The sequence below is a fragment of the Pistacia vera genome, unplaced genomic scaffold, assembly GCF_008641045.1.
Source record: "Pistacia vera cultivar Batoury unplaced genomic scaffold, PisVer_v2 Contig777, whole genome shotgun sequence".
In the NCBI taxonomy this organism is placed as follows: Eukaryota; Viridiplantae; Streptophyta; class Magnoliopsida; order Sapindales; family Anacardiaceae; genus Pistacia; species Pistacia vera.
Window position 1 is genome coordinate 67,166 of NW_022196642.1, and position 25,053 is coordinate 92,218.

The 25,053-nt window shown below is 35.7% G+C and overlaps 4 protein-coding genes across 4 annotated transcripts; all 4 read left to right on the forward strand.

The window, feature by feature from the left end:
• The first annotated feature begins 325 nt into the window (after nucleotides 1–325).
• Nucleotides 326–2,966, forward strand: LOC116116474 (ubiquinol oxidase, mitochondrial). Its single transcript, XM_031402539.1, has 4 exons — nucleotides 326–980; nucleotides 1,466–1,594; nucleotides 1,904–2,392; nucleotides 2,728–2,966. The coding sequence occupies exons 1-4, from the start codon at nucleotides 687–689 to the stop codon at nucleotides 2,785–2,787; spliced, it is 972 nt and encodes a 323-aa protein (XP_031258399.1). The 5' UTR covers nucleotides 326–686; the 3' UTR covers nucleotides 2,788–2,966.
• A 4,815-nt stretch (nucleotides 2,967–7,781) lies between these two features.
• LOC116116475 (polyol transporter 5-like) lies at nucleotides 7,782–9,641 on the forward strand. The gene is made up of 2 exons (XM_031402540.1): nucleotides 7,782–8,106; nucleotides 8,213–9,641. The coding sequence occupies exons 1-2, from the start codon at nucleotides 7,878–7,880 to the stop codon at nucleotides 9,538–9,540; spliced, it is 1,557 nt and encodes a 518-aa protein (XP_031258400.1). The 5' UTR covers nucleotides 7,782–7,877; the 3' UTR covers nucleotides 9,541–9,641.
• Nucleotides 9,642–14,515: 4,874 nt separating this feature from the next.
• LOC116116469 (probable polyol transporter 6) lies at nucleotides 14,516–16,197 on the forward strand. Its single transcript, XM_031402534.1, has 2 exons — nucleotides 14,516–14,633; nucleotides 14,790–16,197. Exons 1-2 carry the CDS (start codon nucleotides 14,516–14,518, stop codon nucleotides 16,115–16,117), a joined length of 1,446 nt encoding a protein of 481 aa, XP_031258394.1. The 3' UTR covers nucleotides 16,118–16,197.
• Nucleotides 16,198–20,468: 4,271 nt separating this feature from the next.
• Nucleotides 20,469–21,450, forward strand: LOC116116476 (transcription repressor OFP8). The gene has a single exon (XM_031402541.1). The coding sequence runs from the start codon at nucleotides 20,516–20,518 to the stop codon at nucleotides 21,419–21,421; it is 906 nt and encodes a 301-aa protein (XP_031258401.1). The 5' UTR covers nucleotides 20,469–20,515; the 3' UTR covers nucleotides 21,422–21,450.
• The last annotated feature ends 3,603 nt before the right edge of the window (nucleotides 21,451–25,053 follow it).

Sequence of the window (25,053 nt, forward strand, 5' to 3'; positions counted from 1 at the left end):
TTGATATAGAATCCCGATGTAACATTATTGTTTTCATGATATATAAGGACCTTTCATTTCGTTTCTCATTGGATACATTTTTCTTCTCCTCTGGTCCACATTATTTAATTTTATAAACAATTTAATACACACCCATCAACCCTCCACGTCGCAACATCTTCGATGACACGTCACCAATCACTGACGCAGCAAACACGCGCCACTTTATCACGCATCCTTGATGACTAATTATACTCCCATAAGCCTGGAATTTAGACGCCAATAAAACGGTAATTTTGTTGAAAACAAAACAAAGGATGTATCCCTGCATCCGTTATCAACTTATTCTTTATTCACTTAATCCTGACCCTTGATTTCTCATTATAACCGCAATGAAAAGGACAGTATCTCTTCACCGTAGACATTCCAACTGCCCTCCTTGCAATTACTACACGCTCCGATGTTCTCGGTGATTCGTTTCAGTCCATTTTTAGTCACCGTTACATATATTTTCTAATCTTGTAAAATCACTTCAACCTACCATTCATCTCCACCGTCAAATCATTACGTGCAATTCAAGTAACTCTGATTCGCGAAGCGTGTGATAATACCCCAACCTGAGTAAAGCCTGCTGAACTCTCCTGTAGAAAAAGAAGAAAAAAAAAGGGGATATTCTAAAGATTTTCTCATCTACTATTCTCAGAGAAATGGAGTTTGTAAGGACGACGGTGATTCGAGGTCTGTTAAACGGAGGGAGAGCCGGCAACCGGTACATTTGGACGGCGGTTGCGAGACGGCAGCCGGAGGTTATGGAGAGAAACGGCATGTCGTCTGCAGTTATGCAGTGGAGGAGGATGTTGAGCAGTGGCGGTGGAGCTGAAGCGCAAGTGAAAGAGAAGAAAGAGGAGAAGAAAGATATGGTTATGTCCAGTTATTGGGGAATTTCAAGGCCAAAGATCACCAGAGAGGACGGCACTGAGTGGCCATGGAACTGCTTCATGGTATCATCACGCTCATTTTTCGATTTCTTCGTCTAAAAAATTAATTGTCATAATTATTCTCGAATATTATTCGAAAAATAATTTTAAATATTAAATATATTAAGATATAATTTAAATTTTCTTGAAAATTATTTTGCTTACAAATTAAATGACCGTCAATTTCTCATTTAGTTGTGTAGATTTACCTAAGGCTCTTTGGAAAAATCAAATTAACATCAAATTATGAGGATTTTTATGTTTTTATCAGTAAACGTAATAATGTGACTAAGACGACAATTGTGGTATTAAAAAGTTACTCTTATTATGGAAAATTTTAGAGTGATTAATGATAAGATTAACCTCAAAACTCGTAAGGTAATGACATGTAGTAGCACTATTAACATTGGACATTAAATTGATCACTGTTTAGTAGGACATTTTACAAATTCTTTTAATCATATTCTTGTTAATCAATGTTGAGTTGATTTTATTGGTGTTGAATGTAGCCATGGGAAACTTATCAGACAGATTTATCAATTGATTTGAAGAAGCATCATGTACCAAGGACATTTCTGGATAAATTTGCATACAGGACTGTCAAAATCCTTCGAGTTCCAACTGATATCTTTTTTCAGGTCTCTTCTTATACTACCATAATTATTATCTATCATGTGTATCTAGTTTCATTATGTGTTTTATATTTCTGGGAGTAAGCTATCAAAATATTGTAACTTCATGTATATGATAAACAAATTTTGCCATTCATATTCTTCTATTGTGCTAGATACGGCAGTTTGATCACTTCTATAATGTATATGTTTTACTTTGATTTCATATTTTTTATGCCTCTTAAACTACTGCCACTCACTCCAAGTTGATGCAATTACTCAAGCAAGACAGTCCTTTTTTAGATTTGATTAGTAATGGTGAGCTGTGATATGCAGAGACGTTATGGGTGTCGGGCGATGATGCTGGAAACAGTGGCTGCTGTGCCTGGAATGGTTGGAGGGATGTTGCTGCATCTGAAGTCTCTCCGGAAGTTGCAGCAAAGTGGTGGTTGGATCAAAGCCTTGCTTGAAGAAGCAGAGAATGAGAGGATGCATCTCATGACCATGGTGGAGCTTGTGCAACCAAAATGGTATGAGAGGCTGCTGGTACTTACTGTGCAGGGAGTCTTCTTTAACTCATTCTTTGTGCTTTATGTACTCTCTCCCAAACTGGCACATAGAATTGTTGGGTATTTGGAGGAGGAAGCTATACACTCCTATACAGAATTTCTCAAGGATATTGACAGTGGTGCAATCGAAAATGTTCCAGCCCCAGCTATTGCAATTGACTACTGGAGGCTTCCTAAGGATGCCACTCTCAAGGATGTTATCACTGTGATCCGTGCTGATGAGGCTCATCATCGCGATGTCAACCATTTCGCTTCTGTGAGTTTCCTTTCACACTGGTCTTGCATTTTTGTTTCTTATACATAATCTAGATTCTAATGAAATGTTATTTATCAGCTATCTTGACAATGTTTTAAAAACGAAATGTTGGGTGGGTGCCAATTTTTTGATAAGTGGCAGATTTGGAATGGTTTTTCATTGAACTTGGGTCTGGGTAGATCTTGCATCACTTTCATTGACCTTTTTGCTGATATGAAGTATATGTCACCTAAAAAATAATAAGCTAAATTACCAAAAATTAAATGGTTATGCAATATATGTGTGCTTGTTAGTTTTGGTTGTTTTAGGATTTGACAGTGTGGTTGGGCTTGCAGGATATACAAGTTCAGGGGAAAGAATTAAGGGAAGCACCGGCCCCTCTCGGTTACCATTGAGGCATATATCGCTGCACAGAGTACAATGTCACTTTTGTTTATGCTGAGAATAGTAGTACTACTGTAGGAGTCTGGAATATAAACATAATTACTGAATAGTATTCTGTATTGTATCTGCCAAACAAAAGAAAACAATTGTTGTATGTTGTGGACTATAACTTGATTGAATTTTACAAGCATTAAAGCTATAGACGGTGCTTCCTTTCGGCTTCTTAAAACATATTTGTGAATGTGGAAGAGAATCAAAATCGGAGAACAATTGACATATTGGATGTGGGATGGAAATGTCCCAACAAAATTTTATCTTTGTAAGTCATAAATTAGGGCTATATATATTACAAAATGAATCACCCCTAAGCAGAGATCAGTGCTTTTGCATATTGTTACTCTTTGATTACTGATGTTTATGAATATAAAATGATAAGGATAAGCATAAAGATTGATAGATAGATAGATCTAGTTGATGAAATCTATCAATTTATGAAACAAATTATTCTTAAAACCAACGTATCAATTCTAGTCTCAAGTTATTCAAAAACCCCAACAAAATGATTTAACAAAAAACTTCTCGTGCAATCTCTCAAATCCTTTTGTATTCCATTTAACCAATTCTCTAAATCTGAAACATAAATTAATAAAATTCAGTCTGACACTATCATAAGCATAGTCACAAATGTAAATCAATGAAAACAAACCAATTTAATATCATTTATTATATATAATCTATAATGGAAGAATTGATCTACATGGGAAATTAGAACACTTACCCCACTAGGAAGGAACACAGGCCAAATGCACTCACTAATTTCTTCTTCATACTCGTCTTCTTTTCAACCTTTCTACCATCTCCAAATGTTTCCTTTCAACCATGATACAAACCATTGTGGTTTTCTTGTTGCAAATATATTATATCCCATAGAAAAGCCGATCACTAATGCACATCCATAACCCATTAGATTGACTTTCTAATCAAACTACACTGAAATATTGTCTGCTTTAAAGAATACCATCGGCGTTGGTTCTGATGCCTCTAATGCTACATATTTTTTTACAATGGAAATCCACACAACCCCAAGTTCCCAACATAAGAATCATTTTTGAAAGGTATTAAATTGATTTCCTTGAGGTATAGGTCCAACAAGTTGTTTATAAGAAATGTTCAACACGGAACGAAATGTCAAACTTGTGAATTGTTTGAGAATCTCTCCAACTAGATTGTTTGAAGAGAGATCCAATGATTCAAGTTGAGTCAATTTTTCTAAAGGATGATGGAATGTGATTTCTAAGGCGGTTGTGAGAAAATTGATCACTTTGAGTGAGTTAAGCTGATGTGAATCGGGTCATTACACTTGTTAATATCATGAAGGAACCAAATGGGACTAATGGTATTCTTTTAGCCCAAGAATGGAGGACCAAAGGATAGGGATGGATCGGCCCAAGAGTGTTTGTGTGCTCAAAATGAGTTTAAGAAGCCCAATTATAGCCCCAATTCCCCAATTGGTGACTTTCTCAACTCTTGGACGGGACTGGATACCCCTTGGCCCAGGCCCAAGCCCGACCTCATGGCAAAGGCCCAAGCCCATCACGGGTATGACAGGTAAAGCCCAAGTCCGGTCCGACGGGCTTTTTGTAACCTCAAGCCTGACCCAAGCCCGCCCATTTTTATAATGTAAATTTTTAAATATTAATAAATTTTCAATTTTTAATTCTAGAAACAATTTTTAAATATTAATTTATTTTTTAATACTCACCAAATATATGAATAACTTTCCACAAAGTGCATCCATCCATCCATGTAGGGTTTGAGAAAAATGAGTATATATATGTAGAATAATCTTGTAATTAAATATATAGTATAAGGGTAATTTAGTATAATTAATACTAAAATTGTCGGGTCGGACCGGGCCTGGCCTGAAGACATACCTAGGCCCGGCCTGAAGACATACCTAGGCCTGGCCCCTACCCAAGGTTGGGCTTTAAAATCAGGCCCATGCCCCAGCCCAAGCCTGCGAACATCGGGTAAAGCTCGACCTTTTCGGGCTGGGTACCCGGAAATTTCAGGCCCATTGCCATCTCTAGATAAAACTAAGACATATATAACTTATTTTATAAAGGGTAATACTATACTAACAAACGAATCTCATAAATTTTTTTTCACAAACCAATGTGACACCTAAGTTAGGACGAATAATAATTTATTCATAAGGAAAAACTGTTACATTCATAAGGAACAAATGTTCTCATAAGGAACATCCATTCCTTATGGAACAACCATTCCGGAACGATTGTTACTTCTTATGGAATGATGGAATGACTGTTCCATCTTATGGGAATGGTTGTTCCATAAGAAGGAACACCCATTCCTTATGGGAACAGTCATTTTTTTATGAAAGAGCGATTGTTCATCCCTAAGAACGGTTGTTCCTTCATCATGAATGGCTGTTCTTTATGAGAGAACGATTGTTCATCCCTAAGAACGGTCATAAGAAATGACGAAGAAATGATCGTTCGTCCCTAGCCATTCCTTTTATGGATGGTCATTTCTTGAGTCTAGTCAAAATCATTTTGTGCCTTGGGTGTGGTGGGGCTGTCAAAATCATTTTGTATCTTGGGTGTAGTGGAGCTGCCAACTCAACTGTCACGTCAAAGTTTTTGAGAGAAGTTTGCTAAATTCATTTGTCAATCTATCTTTATTCTTTTATAAGTTTCCTTTACAATTTTGGGTTTTTTGTTGAAATTTCTTGAATTATCTTGTCTTTTCGATTTTGTTGGGATAATGTTCATTCTCGTATATTAAAAAAAGGAAAAAAAAAAAAAAAAATGTGTGCAAGTGCAACCACCATTATAGTTGATAGTTTTAAAAATTAAGACACATGTTGACATTCTGGAACTAAATTCAATTCAAATTAATATTGCATTAGGATTTGGAATTTTCTAATATATTTCTATATAGAATTGTTTTTCTTTAGGAATAGGAAAATAAATTAGAAATAGTGTCTCATGTATACCTATGAAAAAGGGATAAATCCTAGAGTTATTTAATTGAATAAAACAGAACGCAAAACTATAATTAAAGAATGAGAGCCACCAAAGAAAGGTTAAGGAAGAGAGAGAGTGCCAATCAGTGAGGCTTGTGAGAGACTAACTCTTGTAATTATTATTCTTCTTCATAGTGAAATTTTGTAACGATAAAATAGATCTAATTCTCATACGAAGAGTGAGTATCACTATAAATCTTATGCTTATGTGTATGATTTATTTATTTGTCATTTGTTTACTTTATTTTTGCTTTTATGAAGATTTAAGATTTGAAAGTACTGTATCTAATTAAATCCTCACTGCATAATGTGTACCAGGCCAGGATGATAATCCTCAGGTTATTGTGTTGTTGTTACTGACTGAAATTGGGATTATTAGAAAGTTTTGTAATTGTGAACCAATTTATTTTCAGTGGCGGAGGTGCTCAATCAATTTCCATTTCCTACCTTCCCATTTCCCAACTCCCAATCCCAATATCCCACTTAATCCTGCTATAATATTTATTAAAATAAACCCTAAACTTCTTGTTCTGCTTTTTCACGTGGGAGTTTTCAAAAATATCTGTAATAAACTCCAATAGAATCTTGACTTGTCTTTTGTTGTATGTAAATATGTAATCGCCAGAACGGAATATTTTTCTGATTAATGTCAGTCATCAACCAAGGCTGACACCAATCTGTGTCGCGCTACCCTCTATTGTGCTTTATTATTATTTTTTATTTTTTATTTTTTTATAATTAAAGTGTTTAAATCAGATTATACTCCTTTTAACTAATCTTTCGAACACTTAAAACTATTAATTGGATAAAATTTTTAGTTATTATCTCTATTAACAATAGAAAAAAGACACGAACTAAAAATATCTTAAGTAATGAGTAATGTTACAGTTTTCGAAAAAAACACACCGAATTCATGCATCGAATGACCTGATATAATCCTGACTATCGATTAATATTAATTCATAATTAATCAACAGTTAGGATTATATCACGTTATTCAATGTATGAATTCAGTGCATTACTTTCGATGACTATATTATTTTCTCTTAAGTAATATATCAATAAGTTTATATCAAATCATTAAATCACCCAAATATAATTGTTAAAGTGTTTATTGCAACAAGAGAGAATGAATAATCTTGAAAAACAACTATTCAAACGACGTCAAAGTTACGTTTGAAAAAGTTTGGACGAAAAATATCACTATCACAATCCGATTCACAATATTACCTACTCTGTGGATTAGATGAATATCTAAAGAGAACATTGTCTTTGATAGTTGTGTTCATATTTGATGTTTTTGACAGATTGTGACATTAATGATTACTCATCTCAATATAAAAACTTTGTCGCTGTGCATATAATGACGTATAACTGCTACTCTGGAAGAATCTAAAACTAGGTTAAGTTTAATCAGTGGGGGGATTACCTCGCCGAGATTGAAATACCAGACAGAGAAGCAGCCTGGGCCTAATGTTAAAAAGAAAAGTGGGATTGGATTGGAACACACTTGAACAAAGTCGACTTGGAAAGAGGATACAGTTTAAGGCTTAGAAAAATGCCACCTTGCATTTCACATTTAAATTGATCCAGATGGCAACCAATTTGATGCAGTAAAAGCCGACGCAAATCCACATGAGTTTCTTCATGATGACGAGGGTAAATATTATCTGGAATTTGCACAGTTAGCTCGGTTACTGATAGATAGTGTGAATCATGAGGGACTGAGAAAATGCTGATAACTTTGTCGTGTATGGTTGGATAAATATATTTAGAAATGAACTCATGCTGCGCTCTTGGTAGGTCCATATATATCCTTTTGCATTTATTTATAGATTCATGAAATTAGGAGGCGTGCCTGGTTTTCCAACTTTTCCAGAAAGATGCTTTAATAAAGTAAGAAAAAAGTTGGGTTTTCCTTTTATCTTCTTTTCCATTTCTTCTGGACGAGTATAAAGGGCTGACCCTGAACAAATTCGTGTTCAGCACACGCCCTCAACATTTTCTTTATTTTGAATTCAATGTTTTATATTTAGCCTTTTGATTCCAGTCATGCAATTCAATTCTGCTAAACACCCAGAAAAGTGCCACTACTACCGCCTTCTTCCGGATTCAGAGAAGAAAAATGAAGAATCACTGCACGAGGAGGCATCTCAAGTTAAATCTCGAAAACAGAAGCCAGTTAGACTATGTGATCCTGTTAATAGAAAGGATCGTTTCAATAGATATGCTCTTTCGGCTGCCATTTTGGCTTCCACAAACTCTATTCTATTGGGCTATGGTGAGTTTTATTCCTTTGAATGTTTCTGTCAAATTTAATATATTTTTGAGAAAGAAATACAACTCAGTATGCCCAAATAAAATTCTATAAATTTATCAATGTGCAGATATTGGGGTAATGAGTGGCGCAGTTCTTTACATCAGGGACAACCTCAAGATCACATCAATTCAAGTTGAGATCTTGGTTGGTTCCCTGAATGTATGTTCATTGATCGGTTCACTTGCAGCCGGTAAGACTTCTGATTGTATAGGAAGGCGTTACACCATTGTCCTTGCAGCAGCCACATTTCTGATGGGTGCATTACTAATGGGATTTGCACCATCTTTCTCGTTCCTTATGGCTGGAAGATTAGTGGCAGGCATCGGAGTTGGCTACTCCCTCATGATAGCTCCGGTTTACACAGCAGAGATCTCTCCTTCCACCGCTCGAGGCTTCCTCTCTTCCCTCCCCGAAGTCTTCATTAACATCGGAATTCTACTGGGTTACATCTCCAACTACGCTCTATCAAACCTTCCAGAAAATATAAACTGGCGACTGATGCTTGGATTTGCAGCATTGCCTGCAATTGCTGTTGCATTGGGTGTCATGGTGATGCCAGAGTCCCCTCGATGGCTCATCATGAAAGGCCGGTTTGCGGAAGCAAAACTGGCTTTGATAAAAACTTCAAACTCTGAAGAGGAAGCTGAATTCAGACTAACTGAAATGATGAAAGCCGCTGAACCTACCTCTTCGTCAAACAATTGGCGCGGTCAGGCTGTTTGGAAAGAGTTATTATTAAGGCCTTCTCGGCCCCTTCGCAGAATTCTCATCGCCGCCGTCGGTGTTAATTTCTTCATGCAAGCTTCAGGAAATGACGCTGTTGTTTATTACAGCCCGGAAGTATTCAGGAATGCCGGAATCAGCAGCAGGAAACAGCTTGTAGGCGTTACAGTTATCATGGGAATTGCCAAGACATCCTTTGTTTTTATATCGGCTCTTTTCTTGGATAGATTTGGTAGGCGACCTTTAATATTACTGGGCTCTAGTGGGATGGCTATCTCATTAGCTTTACTGGGCCTAGGCTCGAAGTATCTTGAGCAGTCAAATGGCAATCCCGAATGGGCTATTGCTTTGTGTGTGGTGGCTGTTTGTGCTGATGTTTCTTTTTTCTCAATTGGGCTTGGGCCCGTTACATGGGTCTACTCATCGGAGATATTTCCGACGAGGTTCCGGGCCCAAGGTTCAAGTCTAGCAATTTCGGTTAACCGGTTGGTGAGTGGGATAGTGGCCATGACATTTCTAAGCATTTCAAGGGAGATAACATTTGGAGGAATGTTCTTTGCCCTTGCAGGGATAATGGGAGTGGGTACAGTTTTCTTTTATTTCTTTCTACCTGAAACGAAAGGGAAGAGCTTGGAAGAGATTGGGGTACTCTTTGAAGACAATGTCAATTGAAATCAAAGAGGATCTTGCTACTTAGAACAGGCCTTTTCATTCATTGAGTTGGATGTTGTAAGTGAAAAAATGCTGCAAAGAGAAAGATTCTTTCTTCTTTTTGGGATACATGAAATTTACTCTTTCCATTTATATGATGATTTTCTCCGTATATGTTAAAATGTAAATGATTTCTTTTCACTGTTATACTGTTTTAGAAATGATTTTGATAAAGGAAACACTAGAAACTGACCTAAAATAAATATAAGAGGGTCCCTAATTAAATTTGGAACGAGGCCTAATCCGTTAAAACTAAGGAACAAATTTTTATTTTTTTTGGTAACCAAGACATCTAAGTTAGCTTACGTACACCTCAACTAATCTTTGAGGTCTATTGAATACCCTATAAGTCAAAAGGGCTAGATAAGCCACAATATTATTGTGGTAGGTGATTTCAAAGTTTGAATTCAATAACTCAAGAAAAGAAACAAACCTCCTTAATCATTATGCCAATCTTTTGGGGTTAAAACTAATGAACAATTGGCAATTTTTCTTTCATTTATTACAAATTTTAGACGAATCTCTTGATTTAGCAAAACTGATTCTTAAGGAAGATTACAGATTTTAGAGGAATCTCTTACTTTAGCAAAACTGATGCTTGATCGCGCAAACTTCTATAAATGTATTCTCTAAAGTTAACCTCTAATTCTTGAAAATCAAATACCATCCTTCTTTTAGGTAACGAGTATAAAAGTTTTGATGCTTGATCGCGCAAACTTGTATAAACATATTCTCTAAAGTTAACCTCTAATTCTTGAAAATCAGATACCATCCTTCTTTTAGGTAATGAGTATAAAAGCAATCAAATGGCATATATATATATATATATATTATATATATATTATATATTTATATATATAATATATAATATATATATATTATATATATTGTGTGTGATTTTTCCACCAAGTTCGGGATATCGCGAGGATATAGCTCGAACTGGTATCAACTCGATTTCATCGGTTGTCTGAATCAGCATAAGCTCGTCGATATTCAGCTCGACCCAGCACAAGTTAGTTGCGAACAACCCAAATGATCACTCAATCAATTCCTAGATAACTTCAGATCCTAGATATTGCAGGGAAGACTGGATCAACATCAATCTCTGCGCGATCATAGCACCCAATCGTGAGAATATCCGAATTGCATTTCGAATCAATTGTAATCTCTTTATTTTTGCTCTTTCCTTTCTGCAAATCTTGTATATAAACCTCTTACAACGATGAAAAAGGGGTTACAAAATATTCATATAACTCTAATTGCAAGCTCTCATAGCAAATATAAACACAGTGGACGTAGGCTCAAGAGTTTATCTCACCGAGCCACTTTAAAAATCTCTTTGTTATTTACATTATTGCATTCGTCATTTTTCATCGCTGATTACCCGTAATCACGCACATATCGGTTCCGATCCCACCAAGGTCGATCAGACCACTCTAGTTGGTGCAGATATCTATATCAACATTTTGGTGCTAGAAGGAGAGCCGAAGCTCCGTCAACATCTCAGATATTCTGGCAAACAGTCACAGCAACCAACCCAATCCAGGCCCACAATGGTGCACACCAGATCAAAGACCACCACCGGAAACCTTGAAATGTGGAAACCACCCACTAGGAAGTGCAACATGATGCCATTGGATGCCGACCTCCTGTGCCGCCAACTTAACACGTCACAAACCACTAGGGGGCAGGGACGTCAAACCCCAAGAACGGCTAGCTGGTGGAGATGATTAGAACAATGGTTGCACAGGCAGTGCAACAAAATGTCAACGAGCTTATGTTGGGTCGAGCAATCATGACATTCAGCTTGACCCAGCACAAACTAGTCGCGAACAACCCGAATGATCTTTAATGTAACGCCCCACTTGAGGTACGCATTTAAGATTTGTTGTATTGCTTAAATGTTCATTGAGTCAGCTTCAATTGAGTTGTATGTTGAGTTGGTTGAGTGTTTGCCTTGAAATTGGTTGAGACTTAAGGGATCTTGGAAATACAGTCTTCGCCACGGCGACGTTGACTTTGTAATTTCGGTGTCGGTTCTGTCAGTTTTCGCTGGGGCGATAGAATTGCTTCGCCGCGGCGACGAGACGGCAGAAAAGTTTTCTTGAGGTTTCTAGAGAATTCTCCATAGGGGCAAAATAACCATTCTACCCCTAATTAGCAGGAAAAGTGGGGAGTAAAATGTAAGAAAATTTCATAGAGAATAGGTTAGTGTGGGGGTGTGAATGTAATGAATAAAAGGATATAGATGAAATTTCTAAGAAATAACAAGGGCAAAATGGAAAGGAAGGTTATAATATGAGCTAAAAAGGGTTAAGTGACATAAACCCTTCATTTTCATTCAGTTCCACCGCCATACCCATTCTCTAACTTCTCTAAATTTTCCTTCAGTTTTCCCACGATTTCTAAGGAGTTTAAGAGAGCTTTTGGGTAATTTTAGTAGAAATTTCATCTCAAGCATCCTAAGGTAATGATTCTTGCTTTAGATGTGAGTTTTGCTTATAGTTATATTGAAGTCTTATATTGTTATTATTGTTCTTGTTATTGTTTTAGGTTGAAGAGAGAAGACAAGACAACAAGGGGAAGGATAAGTGATAGAGAAGTCACTTTTTCACAAAGTAAGTAAATCCAACCAAGTTGAGATTTGAATAAGCTTTTGAGTAGAGATTGAGTAGAGATGTATGCATGTATAAGTATGTAGTATGCTTGATGAGAAATTTAGTTGAGATAAGTAGCTATTTTTTGGTTGTTGGATACACTTCATGTATGAGAAGTGTTTTAGTGTGTATAGAGAAGTAGAGATTTAGATGAAGTTTTGGGAGATGTTGTGTAAACCGATTTGGAAGTGTTTTCTTTGACAGGGATTATGGTAATATGAGGGAGTTTTCTCCCATTTTGGATGGCTAGAGAATGAAGTAGAGTAGTAATTAGAGTAGAGTTTTTTATATGCACATGAGTTGTTTGATGAAAAGCCTAAGAGAAATATGAGTATGATTAGTCAACCTTAATTCTTGCAACATGGCATCTTGGCATCTCCTAATTGCATTAATGAGCATATACCACCCATGTGCATTTACTTGTGTTTTGGGTAATAGCTTGAGAGAGAGTAAAGACTTTTGAGTATAAGTTACATTATGAATACTAATTGGAGAAAGAGTAGAGAATGTTGAGAATAAGCAACTCTAGTAGTAAAGAGAAAGAGAGATTGAGCACTAGAGAATAAAAGAGAGAAAAGAGAATAGAGTAGGTTGTGCGATGGGGAACTCGTGAGTAATGGGTAGAGTATTCCCGCATGTACGTAGCATTGAGAGAGCGGCATGAGTATGAGAGAGAAAAGTGGTGTAGCCCGTGAGAGTACATGCGGATGAGGGCTATACTCGAGAGTACCCGAGAGAGAGAGAGTTTATACACTCACATGGCCAAGGGTTCTGAATCCATGCATAACCTAGTCCGATCGACTAGAATGAGGAGAAGTCACGTAGAGCGGGAGCAAGTCCCGACCGTGCCTCCGGTAAGATGAGGTTGTGACTACTAAAGAGAGTTAGTAGAAAAGAGTTATGAGAAAGAGAAAATAGAGAGAAGTATAAGAGAGAGAGAGTAAACGAGAATTATAAGGAAAGAATTAGAGAGAGAGAGCTACGGGGATAAATGAGTAGAGGATTTGCTTACTGAGCATTAGTTGTGCTCACCCCGTTGTTTTCCATGTTTTTGCAGGATCTAGCTGAGGACACAATCGGATAGGCGTCGGCAAGCGAAGGGAAATGGCTATACTGTCCACCTTGGTTTGATCTTTTGTACATGATACAACTTTTTGTAAAAGAATGTATATGTTTAATAAAAGAAAAATTTGGGCCCAACCTTTTTATGCTATTTTATATGTCTTTTATTATGTACATGTTTTATGAATATTTGAGTAGAAAAGCGGCTATTACATTCAATCAATTCCTAGATAACTTCAGATCTCAGATATTGCGGGGAAGACTGGATCAACAGCAATCTCTGCGCAATCACAGCGCCCAATCGCGAGAATATCAAAATTGCATTTCGAATAAATTGTAATTTCTTTATTTTCGCTTTTTCCTTTCTACAAATCTTGTATATAAACCCCCCATAACGATGAAAAAAGGGTTACAAAATTTTCATATAACTCTAATCGCAAGCTCTCACAGCAAATACAAATACAGTAGATGTAGGCTCAAGAGTTTATCTCGTCGAACCATTTTAAAAATCTCTTTGTTATTTACATTATTGTATTCGTTATTTTTCATCGCTGATTACCTATAATCCCGCCCATATCGGTTCTGATCCCGCCAAGATTGATCGGATCACTGTAATTGGTGTAGATTTCTGTATCAACATTATATATATATATTGTAAAACCAGTTTGGTTTACAACAAGAAGTTAAGTCATTTTTAATGTTTTCAAGGCAATATTACACTTATAACCTAATTTTATAAATTTTTTTCTTACAATTTTGGCATGATAGTTTGCAATGGATCTCACCTAATCAATTACGAATTTTACCTAATTAATTACGAATTACCACGTTAAAACTGTGAGCCAATATTTATTAATGTTTTAAAATTCTGAAAATGCTTTTTCAATGAATCAACTTAATTTGATTAAAAAAAAAAAAAAAAAGATAAGATTAAAAAGGTATCTAAAATGGATAAAAGAAACGTTTGGAAGAGTGCCACTCATTAATGGCAAATCCTGCGTGCAGATGCTGTGTGCAGTTAGAATGTACGTGTTGTTCAATCCTAATGCGAAGCCATCTATTTACAGGTCATGCAATTTATATTTAATCCTATGCCCACATCACATATACTCCATCTCTCTCACCCAACTGATATCCTACCCTCCATTTTCAAATCTTCTTCGGCAGAAATTTATCTCAATTTTATCCAGAGAAAGTTGTAGTTGATAGAAGTTGTAATGGAGGTGAAGCCTAATGCACTTGAATCCAACCAACCACCCCGAAAATCTGGTTTCAACAAGTACGTCCTCCTCTGTTCTCTTTTGGCCTCAACAAATTCCATCCTTTTAGGCTACGGTGAGTGAACGCAGTTTCCTCCTTTCCTTTCTTGTCTTCTATCAATTCAATACGCCTATAAAAAAAAATTATTAACAATTTTATTAATACTTGTTTGACTGGGTAGAAGTAGATCTCTGTTAATTTTAATTAATTAAAGAAGTGGTATATTTGCAGATACTGGAGTGATGAGTGGTGCAGTCCTTTATATAAAAGATTACATGAAAATCAATTCAGTGAAGGTAGAAATTTTAGTTGGTAGCTTGAATGTATGTTCACTAATTGGGTCATTGCTCTCAGGAAAAACCTCAGATTTGATAGGTAGGCGATACACCATCGTTCTTGCAGCAATGACATTTTTAGTAGGTGCAATTGTAATGGGACTAGCACCAAACTATGGAATTCTTTTAGCCGGCCGTCTTCTTGCTGGAGTTGCTGTTGGTTATGCCCTCATGATTGCCCCCCTTTATACATCTGAAATTGCTCCCCCTTCCAAACGTGGCTTCCTCACTTCCCTTCCTGAGTTCTTCATTGTGATGGGTATCCTCCTTGGTTACATTGTCAACTATATCTTATCAGATCTCCCACCAAACATCAATTGGAGATTAATGCTCGGAATCGCTGCTCTGCCTTCCGTTATTATTTTATTTGGGGTTATTATAATGCCGGAATCTCCTCGTTGGCTTGTGGGTAAAGATAGAATCGATCAGGCAAGGGAGGTTTTGATCAAAATTTCTGATAGTCCGCAGGAAGCTGAATTCAGACTTGAAGAAATTGTCAAAGTTCATAAAGAATCTAAAAACAAAAATACGAAAGGAGTATGGAAGGAAATTCTGATACCAACTCCCGCCGTTCGTCGGATGCTTGTGGCGGCTATTGGTATAAACTTTTTCATGCAAGCTTCAGGCAATGATGCTGTTATATACTACACTCCTCAGGTGTTGAAGGCCGCCGGGATTCATAACAAGAAATTTATGTTTGGGGTGAATGTGATAATGGGACTATCCAAGACTGGATTTGTGTTGATTTCAGCTATATTTTTGGACCGTTTTGGAAGGCAGCCCCTTTTGTTCATTGGCACAACTGGAATGGTTGTGTCATTGGCTGTATTGGGCGCGGGCTCAAAGGTTCTTGAAAATTCTACCGATAAGCCATTGTGGGCTATTGTGATGTCCATAATTGCTGTTTGTGCAGATGTTTCATTCTTTTCTATCGGACTTGGGCCCATAACTTGGGTTTACTCTACAGAGATATTTCCATCCAAAATACGTGCACAGGCTTCGGGCCTGGCTATCTCGGTGAACCGGTTGGTGAGTGGGGCGGTGGCAATGTCGTTTTTGTCAATTTCGGAGGCTATCAGTTTTGGAGGGATGTTTTTTGTGCTTTCGGGAATAATGGTGGTGGCTAATATACATTTTTATTTCTTTTTACCTGAGACCAAAGGCAAGACTTTAGAGGAGATGGTGAAAATCTTTGAGAAGAATGATTCAAAGCAAGAAACATAGTGGGTGTGTTTGGGTTGATCATCAGCATTTCCAACTCAATGGCAACAACACATTTAAGGCTATTGTCTTCATCAATAAGATTGCTCATTTCAGTATTTTCTTTTTCTTGATAATTAACTAGGTTTAAAAGTAGCTGAGTAGCTATTGTAAATGTACTAGATCATAGAAATTCAGAATCTAGTGAAAATTTGTGCTAATGTTTCCTTTGTGTTTTAAATTCTTTAATACCATAACAAGCATAAGCTAAGAACTTATTCATATGATCATCTAGTGAATGTAAATAATTTGGAAATGAGATCAGCATTATTATTATTATGTGATTTCTATACTTAATAGATTAGTATTTTATTTCAATTGTCAACTACCTTTATAATTCAACTGAGCTACCTCAGTTTTTGGGCTCTAGAACTGTTGGTTGTGTAAGAGTCCTATTGACGACTCCTATTAGTTTTTAGGGGTTACTCAAACTCAAGAACTCATTAAACCTCTTTTTATTCTTTTATCATCAGGTCACATAGTGATAGTTGAATTATTTTTTCTTTCAAAGTCTGAAAACAGTGAAACTCAATATTTTGCCATTATTTGTACTTCTTTAAATGATTAAAGACAATTATTTCTGTTATAAGTTAATTATTATTTCTGTTATAAGTTAATTAAACTCATCAATTTTCGTATGTATTAAAAAGATAAATCAATGTCATTAATTTGTCAACTTCTAGCAAAGTTGGATGGGCTGATGATGCACTACAAAAGAATAGTCATCTTCATGACTATATAAATCAATTAACTAGGAATTATATTTATAATTTTCTTTTGCTTCACCCTTGGCCTTCCGAGTTCCGACTGTGAAATTGTTGACTGCACAGAAAGCTGCAGAGATACGTCTATGCAATTGCTTTTTCCTAACAAAGAGACGAGAGCAATGAAGTACCCGGTCCGAAGCTGAAAGCTCTTTGTTGAACTGCCCAGTCTGTACGCATATGTTAAATCATGTCTTCTTTTACAATACTGTTGTGCTTTTTCTTCTTTCCCTCTCAAAACATGCATGTTGAATTTCTTTCTAAATAGTTTTTATGAAGGAACGAATGTACAAGGGAAAAGAACAGGAACATATATATGGTCGACAAAGAAAGACAAAAAACTCTTGGGCACGGGTCCTGAATCAATTCTGATCCATTGCAGTGCTTGCACTATATTGACTTGCTGCATTTAGCAATGCTGTCATTCACTTTCTTTTGACCCCATCACTTTTCCTTTGTGTAGTGCTTAGCTTAAAAAGGAATACTCACCTGTTTGTTTCAGCACAGTTGATTCCATGCACATGTTCCTTTCGTTGCCCTGAATCTCAATAATCAAAACATAAGGGCCAATCATTCCTGGCTTTCATTTTGAAATTCCATTATACGGCCAAACCCTCAATCTTATTTTATTAGTCTTCAAATCAAGATGCATGCATTGATGAAGAAACTGATTATTAGTGTCTTACATTAAAAGCTTGCCTCGCTTAAAATTTGGTCTAATGCCGTTGTCTCGTCCTCGCAAAGTATATTTATGTACTCGTGTAATTAATTAGTGTCATATACAGAGATGGTTAGGTTAATCTTATAATTAACGAGGTGATCATGATGAGTGGTGGAAAATCATGTTGACCAGTCATAACCCAGGTGGCAAAGCACAACTCTTTGTCAAACTCTATCTCTAAAAAGCAAGATTGGAAAATCAAATTATGGGTTTGAAATTTTCAGAGCCTCCGAGTAATCATAGCCAAAAAATCAAGGCAGGAAAAAAGTAGGTCAGGAAATCTATATCCAGACGCATTTGTTTCTTCTTGTCATTATGCAAACTTCAATCTTGAAAAGCTGAATCCAACAACCCAAATCTGTCTGTTAGCTCTTGGTGGGGCGTGTCAAGTAAATGAGAACGAGCTTCACTCTATCATATGGTGTTTTTGTATTGTTGGAAGCTTCTGATGACTTAGAGATGCTATTGGGGAAGTAGCAAACCCAAAGAGAGAAAGGGCACTTGAGGCTTCCTTGACAATTTAACGTTGTATTACTTATAAGGGTTTACTCGACTATGAGCTCTTTGTTTATGGGGAATAGAGATTAGAGATCTTAATTTATATATAAGGAGTACGCTCTAAAATTCAACTTCTCGGTGTAGCCAAAACTTAAAGCTCTTTATTTGTCATTTAATTAACCTGCATCTTCGATCCAGACATGAGTGTTTAGACAAGTTTTTGCATATAATAAACTATATAAATATATATAGATCATTAAAACATTGAAAAGGTGACTCAAAAATTTTGACAGTATCAAACAAGGAAAAGGGGACAATATTGCCTTTGTCATTCACTCTAAATCTCACATTTCAAAATATAATACTCTTTTTCCTGCACTATTTCAATACACCAGTTCCCACAAACATGCATACATCATATTTATATTCTTTTCGTGGGTTATCAATAAGAGAATGGGGATGTAGAGAGATGATTTACTCGCATGCTTAAGACAATAAATAACACCGAGGGCAAGTTGCTTTCATCAGTTGATTTTCTCAAGCTTCTTTTTAGTGCTTTTGGTTTTGGGCACAGCAACTTATGCAGACCCTCGCTTGCTAGTTGTGTTTAATAGGCTATGCAATGTAAAACAGTTGAGTCTCTTCAACAAATATATTTTACATCGAATGAACATGTATTGACGCATGATTTCGATGTGATTAATACAATGGTGAAGTAAATTTGTAAGCTAGCAGCTGGGATGACAGCAATGGGCAACAGTGCTTAAGAAAATACCCCCATCTCTATGCTTAACTTGATGCATGTATAAGCGTGTCACTTTCACTGGAAGAGGTGGTTCACCTCCCAAGGAGAATCCACACCCATAATTACACAAGAGAAAAGGCCAATATATTTCTGGCAGCTTATATTTTAACAAGAATGTTAATTGTGCATATATGAATATAATAATAAAAGATGTCATCAAGTCAAGGCCCGTATGTCAATTGTTATACTATTATTAGAGACTGTAAATAGCATTAAGTGTGAAGAATATATATATATTATTCTCCCTTTTAATGTTGTGTGACAGAACAAATTAAAGGTTGCTTTACATCTCGTAACCCGCATTTTATTATTTTCATACAGACAAAAATGATATTTTATTTATTTTTAGTCAAATAGAAATTTACTCTTCTTCTCGAAAAAGTCTTTAACATATCTTTTAAGAAGCATTTAATCGAATGTAAAGAAAACAAATAATCAAATAAATTGAGCTAAAAAGATACAATTGGAATGCTTTCTATAAAAACAAGATTGAGTTATCAGCATTCTTTTTTATTTTTGATGACCCCGTAGTTTTAGTTAGCTTATTCATACTTCAACTAATCATTCAATATCTTAGAATCATTTATCAAGTAAGAGTTTCAGTAACTACCCATATTAGTAACCAAGAAGAGACTCGAACTCATAAACCTCTTGAGTTATCAACATTCTTCGTTTCTTCAAATGAAATAAATAAAAACGAAATCAGGTAGTTTTAATTTACATGCCATCCATTCATTTTCTTGACTTTCAAACAGTTCAATCACATAAATTTTTTATTTTCTACGTTTTTTCAACGATAATTTTCAAAAGCTAGCTAGCTGCATGTTCATACGCTCTCTATAAACTAATGAAATATGAAAGCCGCATTATAATCTAGCATCCTAGACTTATTATTGGGTTAATTATAGTGACACATGGATACTACAACTGTACAACATGCATGCGTTTCTCCGCAATTTGAATTTCAAATAAAACCCTAAAGTCTAAAGCCCCATTAGCAGTTCGCTTAAATACTTGGTCCCTCCCTCTATGTATTTATGTCAGTAATGAAGCTAGTCTTTGGCATTTAGTGAATTACGATGCATTGAAGCAGAAGATATCTCTTGAGTCATGCATTTAGGTAAGCAACCCTTCTCAGTATTATGTTGCTTCACGATATATAATATATTGAAACAAGGATTCATTCATTATCACATTATTAGAGCCTCAAAAACAGGCATTTCCAATAAAAGTTTCGTTCGAATTGGAAAGTGAAAAAAGCTTAACAAATTGTGATTTTTTGTATAATTAATAGTGAATAGTGGAGAAGAATAATTTCAAATATAATTTTATTTTAAGAAAAACTGACCAATGTGTTTTCTTTTCTTCCACTTTGTTTTTCCTCAAAAAAGGACAAAGGAGAAGACGAAAAACAGCAGAAAAGCATAATTAAATACTCATTAAATTATCATTCAAAGGACTTCCACTTTCGGTTTCTCTCTTATTTATATATCCTTAATTTTATTTCCCTAACAGGCCGCCATCTCTCCCTTCAAATTTCTGTTTCTCTGTTTCTCTCTCTCTCTCTCTCTCTAATGGAAAACCGATTCAAGTTACGAATCTCCCGCATGTTTCGTGCCTCATTTGGCTCGTGCCGGTCCCGAAACATATCGGACGTGATCGAAAAAGCCGTTTTCTCCCCTCAAAAACACAAAAACTTCCACATGATAGAGCCTTTATCTCCAAAAGCTCGACCCTTCCCTTCCATTTGCAAACCTAGATGCCCAGAAGCAACTAACATGATCGTTGATCAAGGTTGCTTTGACACTCTTCCCAGACGTAAAGTGTCAGAGCAATACTCTCCTTTCGTTTTAGCAGCTAGTGATGGACGCATGTGCCCTCCTGCCTCGCCCATCTCGCCACTGAATCCATTTTATTATGAGTATAAACAGTTTGGATTCAAAGAGAAAGAGAAAGATTCTTCGAAAAACAAGAAAAAGAAAAGGAGCCACGTGAAAAAGACTAGTAAGAAGAGAGATAATAACATGTGTACTTTTAGCTCATCTTCTCAAGATAGTTTTAAATATGGAAGTTGGTGGTTTAGCAGTGATGATGAAAGAGAAGATGAGTCTGAGACGCTTTTCTCTTCAAGAAGTCTCTCTTCAGACTCCTCTCATGAGTCTATCCAGCACCAACGTTCTCGCCGGAAAAAGCGTGGAACTCGCCGTCAAAGAGCCGCTTCGAAGAGTAACGATCAAATAGGTATGTTGCCACTATCAGAAGGAAAAGTGAAAGATAGCTTTGCCGTGGTGAAGAGTTCAAGTGATCCATATAATGACTTCAGGACATCAATGGTCGAGATGATTGTGGAAAAGCATATATTTGCAGCCAAGGATCTTGAGCAGCTCTTACAGTGTTTTCTATCTCTCAACTCGTATCATCACCATAGGATTATTCTTGAGGTTTTTACAGAGATTTGGGAAGCTTTGTTCACTCTCTAACTTTTTTTTTTTTTTTCAAAGAAAACTCTAGTTGTTTTTTTCTAGTTTGTGTTTAATTAATGAAATATTGTAGTTTAGAGTGTTTCTAACTTAAACTTTAATTACTAATGAATTATCTTTACATTTCCTCTTATTATTTCTCTCTTTTCTTTCTGATTATTTTATCAATTTTTCGTAATAATTTTAGGTTACAAATCTCCATGCTATTACATTGATGTGATCTCTCATGTTGGATCTTCTTCTCTTTTTTGTCTGTGTTTCTCTTTGTCTAACCATGGATTTTACTTCGAGAGATCTGTGTTTGAAAAGAATGAACAGAAAAAGGAGAAAATCTATCAAGTCTGGAATCAAATAGCTGTTTTTTTTTTATGCTTTTGATGAGGAAAATTTGGTAGCAATTTCTTTTATTCTTTTGAAAAATATTGATGAGACAAAATGTCATGGATTTTTCAGAAGGCTTTAGAGGTTGAGTAGACTTTTCAATTTGAAACTTGAAAAGATAGCGATAGTAGCGGTTGGTTTGATTGGAAAACAAATAAAGTTGGCGTACCCATTTTCTTGTATGGATGGACTTAAGTTTGGCCTTTTCACACAATTCCGACAATAGATAATGGGAATTTAAATCCCTTAATTAATCTTTTATTATTGTAACTATGTAATTTGAAATTAATGTACAAACATCATATTCAAACTCAAAGAATGACCCACTTGTAGACAGTCCAAATGAAGGAGATGCTTAACCAAATATAGATACATAATTAATTAATAAATTTAGATTACTAACTACTATTGATATGTTTAAACAGTATGTTAAATTGCAGAAATTTGGGAATTACGGATCATGCATGTATAAATAGTTTCAGCTTATAAATAATCACTAGGTGACATGACGGTTAAAAAAACAAAAGCAAGTTTCATGAATTCTTGAGTTCGAGTTCTCCCAGACACTAGTAGGAGTGGTCACCAAGGCTCTTACTCGGTCAATAGTTTCAGGGTTTTGAAGAATTAGTTGAGGCGTGCTTAAACTGACTCGAACATCCCAATGATAAAAAAAAAAAAAAAAAAAAAAAGTTATAGCTTATAAGGTTAATCCATTTTGTTTGCAATCTTCCATTTTTTGTCGATTTAACTTCTTGGTCAAACTCACATGGAAATTGTTCACTCGATGTCCTAATTAATTTCTCAACCTCAGCAAGATTTATCCGTGTATTGCTTAGAATCCAATCCAACCTAATACCAATCAGCAATTTAAATACAAAATCTCCTGTATTATTGTTTTGTAATTAGAAGATGTACAGGTAGATAAAAACGAAATACAGCAGAAGCTTATACTAAGAAGTTTGAACGACCAAAGATGCTTCTTTCAATCATTGATGCATGACTCCTTAACTTTTCTCACAGCCTTTAATCTTCATTTATATTCAATTACAAATTAGAACACTAAAATATATCATCTGTTACTGTTAGTAATGCAGCACAATTCAAAACCAAAAGACAATGACGGGACATCCATATATATATATGATTAAAAGAATCAAGGTGCATTATTGGCAAGATGCCTGCAGACAAAAGAAATCTAAATTGTTTAATTTTTATTTTATAAATTGCTCAGTACGTATATAAAAGAGACCAAATATGTTATTCAAGTAATCAAAGTGTTTGGTACATCCAATTTTGTTGTATTATTAACCAAAACAATTTATTTAATACAATCCCCTTGTTTTTAGTACATGGAAAAAGAGGCAAGACAAAACCAATTAACACAACCCTCCCACCCAAACATCGAACAGGGTTTTTGTTTTGTAACATAGCGTGTCATTCCAACCTTTTCCAACATTTTTTCAAACTTGAAACACAAAAAGCATATAGAAATATGACTTATTACTAGATTAATTTAATTTCTGGCTGTAGTAAAGCATGTGGGGGCAGGTTTAGGTATACATTTTTAGGCTTGAAATTCAAAGGAAAATGCTTTTAACAGGGAAGAGATTTTAACACAAGAAAAGCTTTTGAAATTGAAAGGTCAAATATACTAGTGTGTGATGTACAGAGATATGTCTGTTTCATATATATAATAGGTGTGGTGGCCAAGAAAATTGAAAAGACAGAGAAGACACAACGGAAGAAGAAAGTATAGTGCCAAAACTGTTAGAGGTTTTGCAGTGAGGATGTGTACCAATGCCTGCATTTGTATTGTATAATTCTGTATATATACATACGTAGAAGAGCAGTGTGGATGTAGCATTTAATGCGTTTCTGTAATTGATGGTAATGCTACGTTCTTATTATATAGTTGATGGTGAACAGTGAAGTGAGGTTTCCTTTTCGTAAAAATCTGAGTCTGAAGACATTTACGACAAAACTGTGGACCAATTCCGATATTGACAAAGGAATTCCCCGATAGGATGAATATTAAAGAATGTCTGATACCGGCTATGTTTGATCTGTTCATTGGGTTAGCACATCTCTTTCTCATTAATTGGCGCATTTTTTGGGTTATTGAGCCCCCAAATTCCCTTATCTTTTCCTCTACCTACATTCTACACTTTTTCTCAAACGCCCTAGTGAGTTGCAAACACGTGCTTCAACTCGCACGGTCCAAACTCCATAGGCCTGTGTGCCACAATTTTGGGCTGCCTGGGGCTTCATTTTCTCTAGTGCCATGCCAGCACCTTCAACAACGATTTAAAAGGGGGAACGAGGCAATTTCTCCAACTTTTTATGTCTAAATAACACATTTGTTAAGTTTTCTGAAACGGGGGCCTCCTCATTGAAAAAAAAAAAAAGAAACAAATAGATAAAATATACAGTATTGGGTCACACAAAGATTAAAATATAACTGATTATTTGAAGGAGATGGTTAATATTAGAATAAAATATAATAGTTTTATAAATTTAATTAATAATGGGGCTTACAAAAGATTTGACGAGACTTAAATAACACCTCTAAAAAAGTCATACTGATTGCTTCTGATGACTGCAAACGAGGTCGTTGGAAAGCCCCCAATAGCCCCATCTCATTATTTGAGTACATGATGACTTTCTGGGTTCTGTAAAGACCAAGTCCACGTTGTAGCATTGGGCTTTTGTCAAGCCTTCTAAATACCTGAAATTGAATAGAATCGGCTACTGTCAATCTGTGAAATAATATCATTGGTTAAGCCACAAACCACAACTTTGATTTAATTTATGGGCTATCTCTTTGCTTCTATTTAGCTGATAAGGATATTGCAAAATAAAGTACAGGAACTTTTATATACAAATTGATATAAAAGGAGACAAGTATCTTATTAAACAATAATTATATGTTTTTCATTTTCTGGGAAGACAATTAATTGATATCAAAGAGTACTTTTACTGAGATTAACATAAAATAAAAAAGAATGTAGAAAGTGTAGGAGAATGACAGTCTTTCCGCAATGTGATGAACAAAAGGAAAAATAAGAATAGAGAGAGACGTTTGGGAGGGTGGTTTTGTTTTATGTATTATTAGTATTACAGAAAAGTCATCAGGAGTAGTTGGAGAAGGAGAGAGTTGAGGCGTGGGGGAGTGGCTAACCTTAAGCAAGAAGCAGGGAGTTGTTAAAACGAAATGAAAAAGAAAGAGCCGTGAGAGCGCCGCCTAGGTCACA

Coding starts and splice junctions, on each gene's coding strand:
- LOC116116474 (XM_031402539.1), top strand. CDS start 687: ATGGAGTTTGTAAGGACGACGGTGATTCGAGGTCTGTTAAACGGAGGG. Junction 1,595..1,903: donor CAACTGATATCTTTTTTCAG/GTCTCTTCTTAT, acceptor TGTGATATGCAG/AGACGTTATGGGTGTCGGGC. Junction 2,393..2,727: donor ATGTCAACCATTTCGCTTCT/GTGAGTTTCCTT, acceptor TTGGGCTTGCAG/GATATACAAGTTCAGGGGAA.
- LOC116116475 (XM_031402540.1), top strand. CDS start 7,878: ATGCAATTCAATTCTGCTAAACACCCAGAAAAGTGCCACTACTACCGC. Junction 8,107..8,212: donor CTCTATTCTATTGGGCTATG/GTGAGTTTTATT, acceptor ATCAATGTGCAG/ATATTGGGGTAATGAGTGGC.
- LOC116116469 (XM_031402534.1), top strand. CDS start 14,516: ATGGAGGTGAAGCCTAATGCACTTGAATCCAACCAACCACCCCGAAAA. Junction 14,634..14,789: donor TTCCATCCTTTTAGGCTACG/GTGAGTGAACGC, acceptor GTATATTTGCAG/ATACTGGAGTGATGAGTGGT.
- LOC116116476 (XM_031402541.1), top strand. CDS start 20,516: ATGGAAAACCGATTCAAGTTACGAATCTCCCGCATGTTTCGTGCCTCA.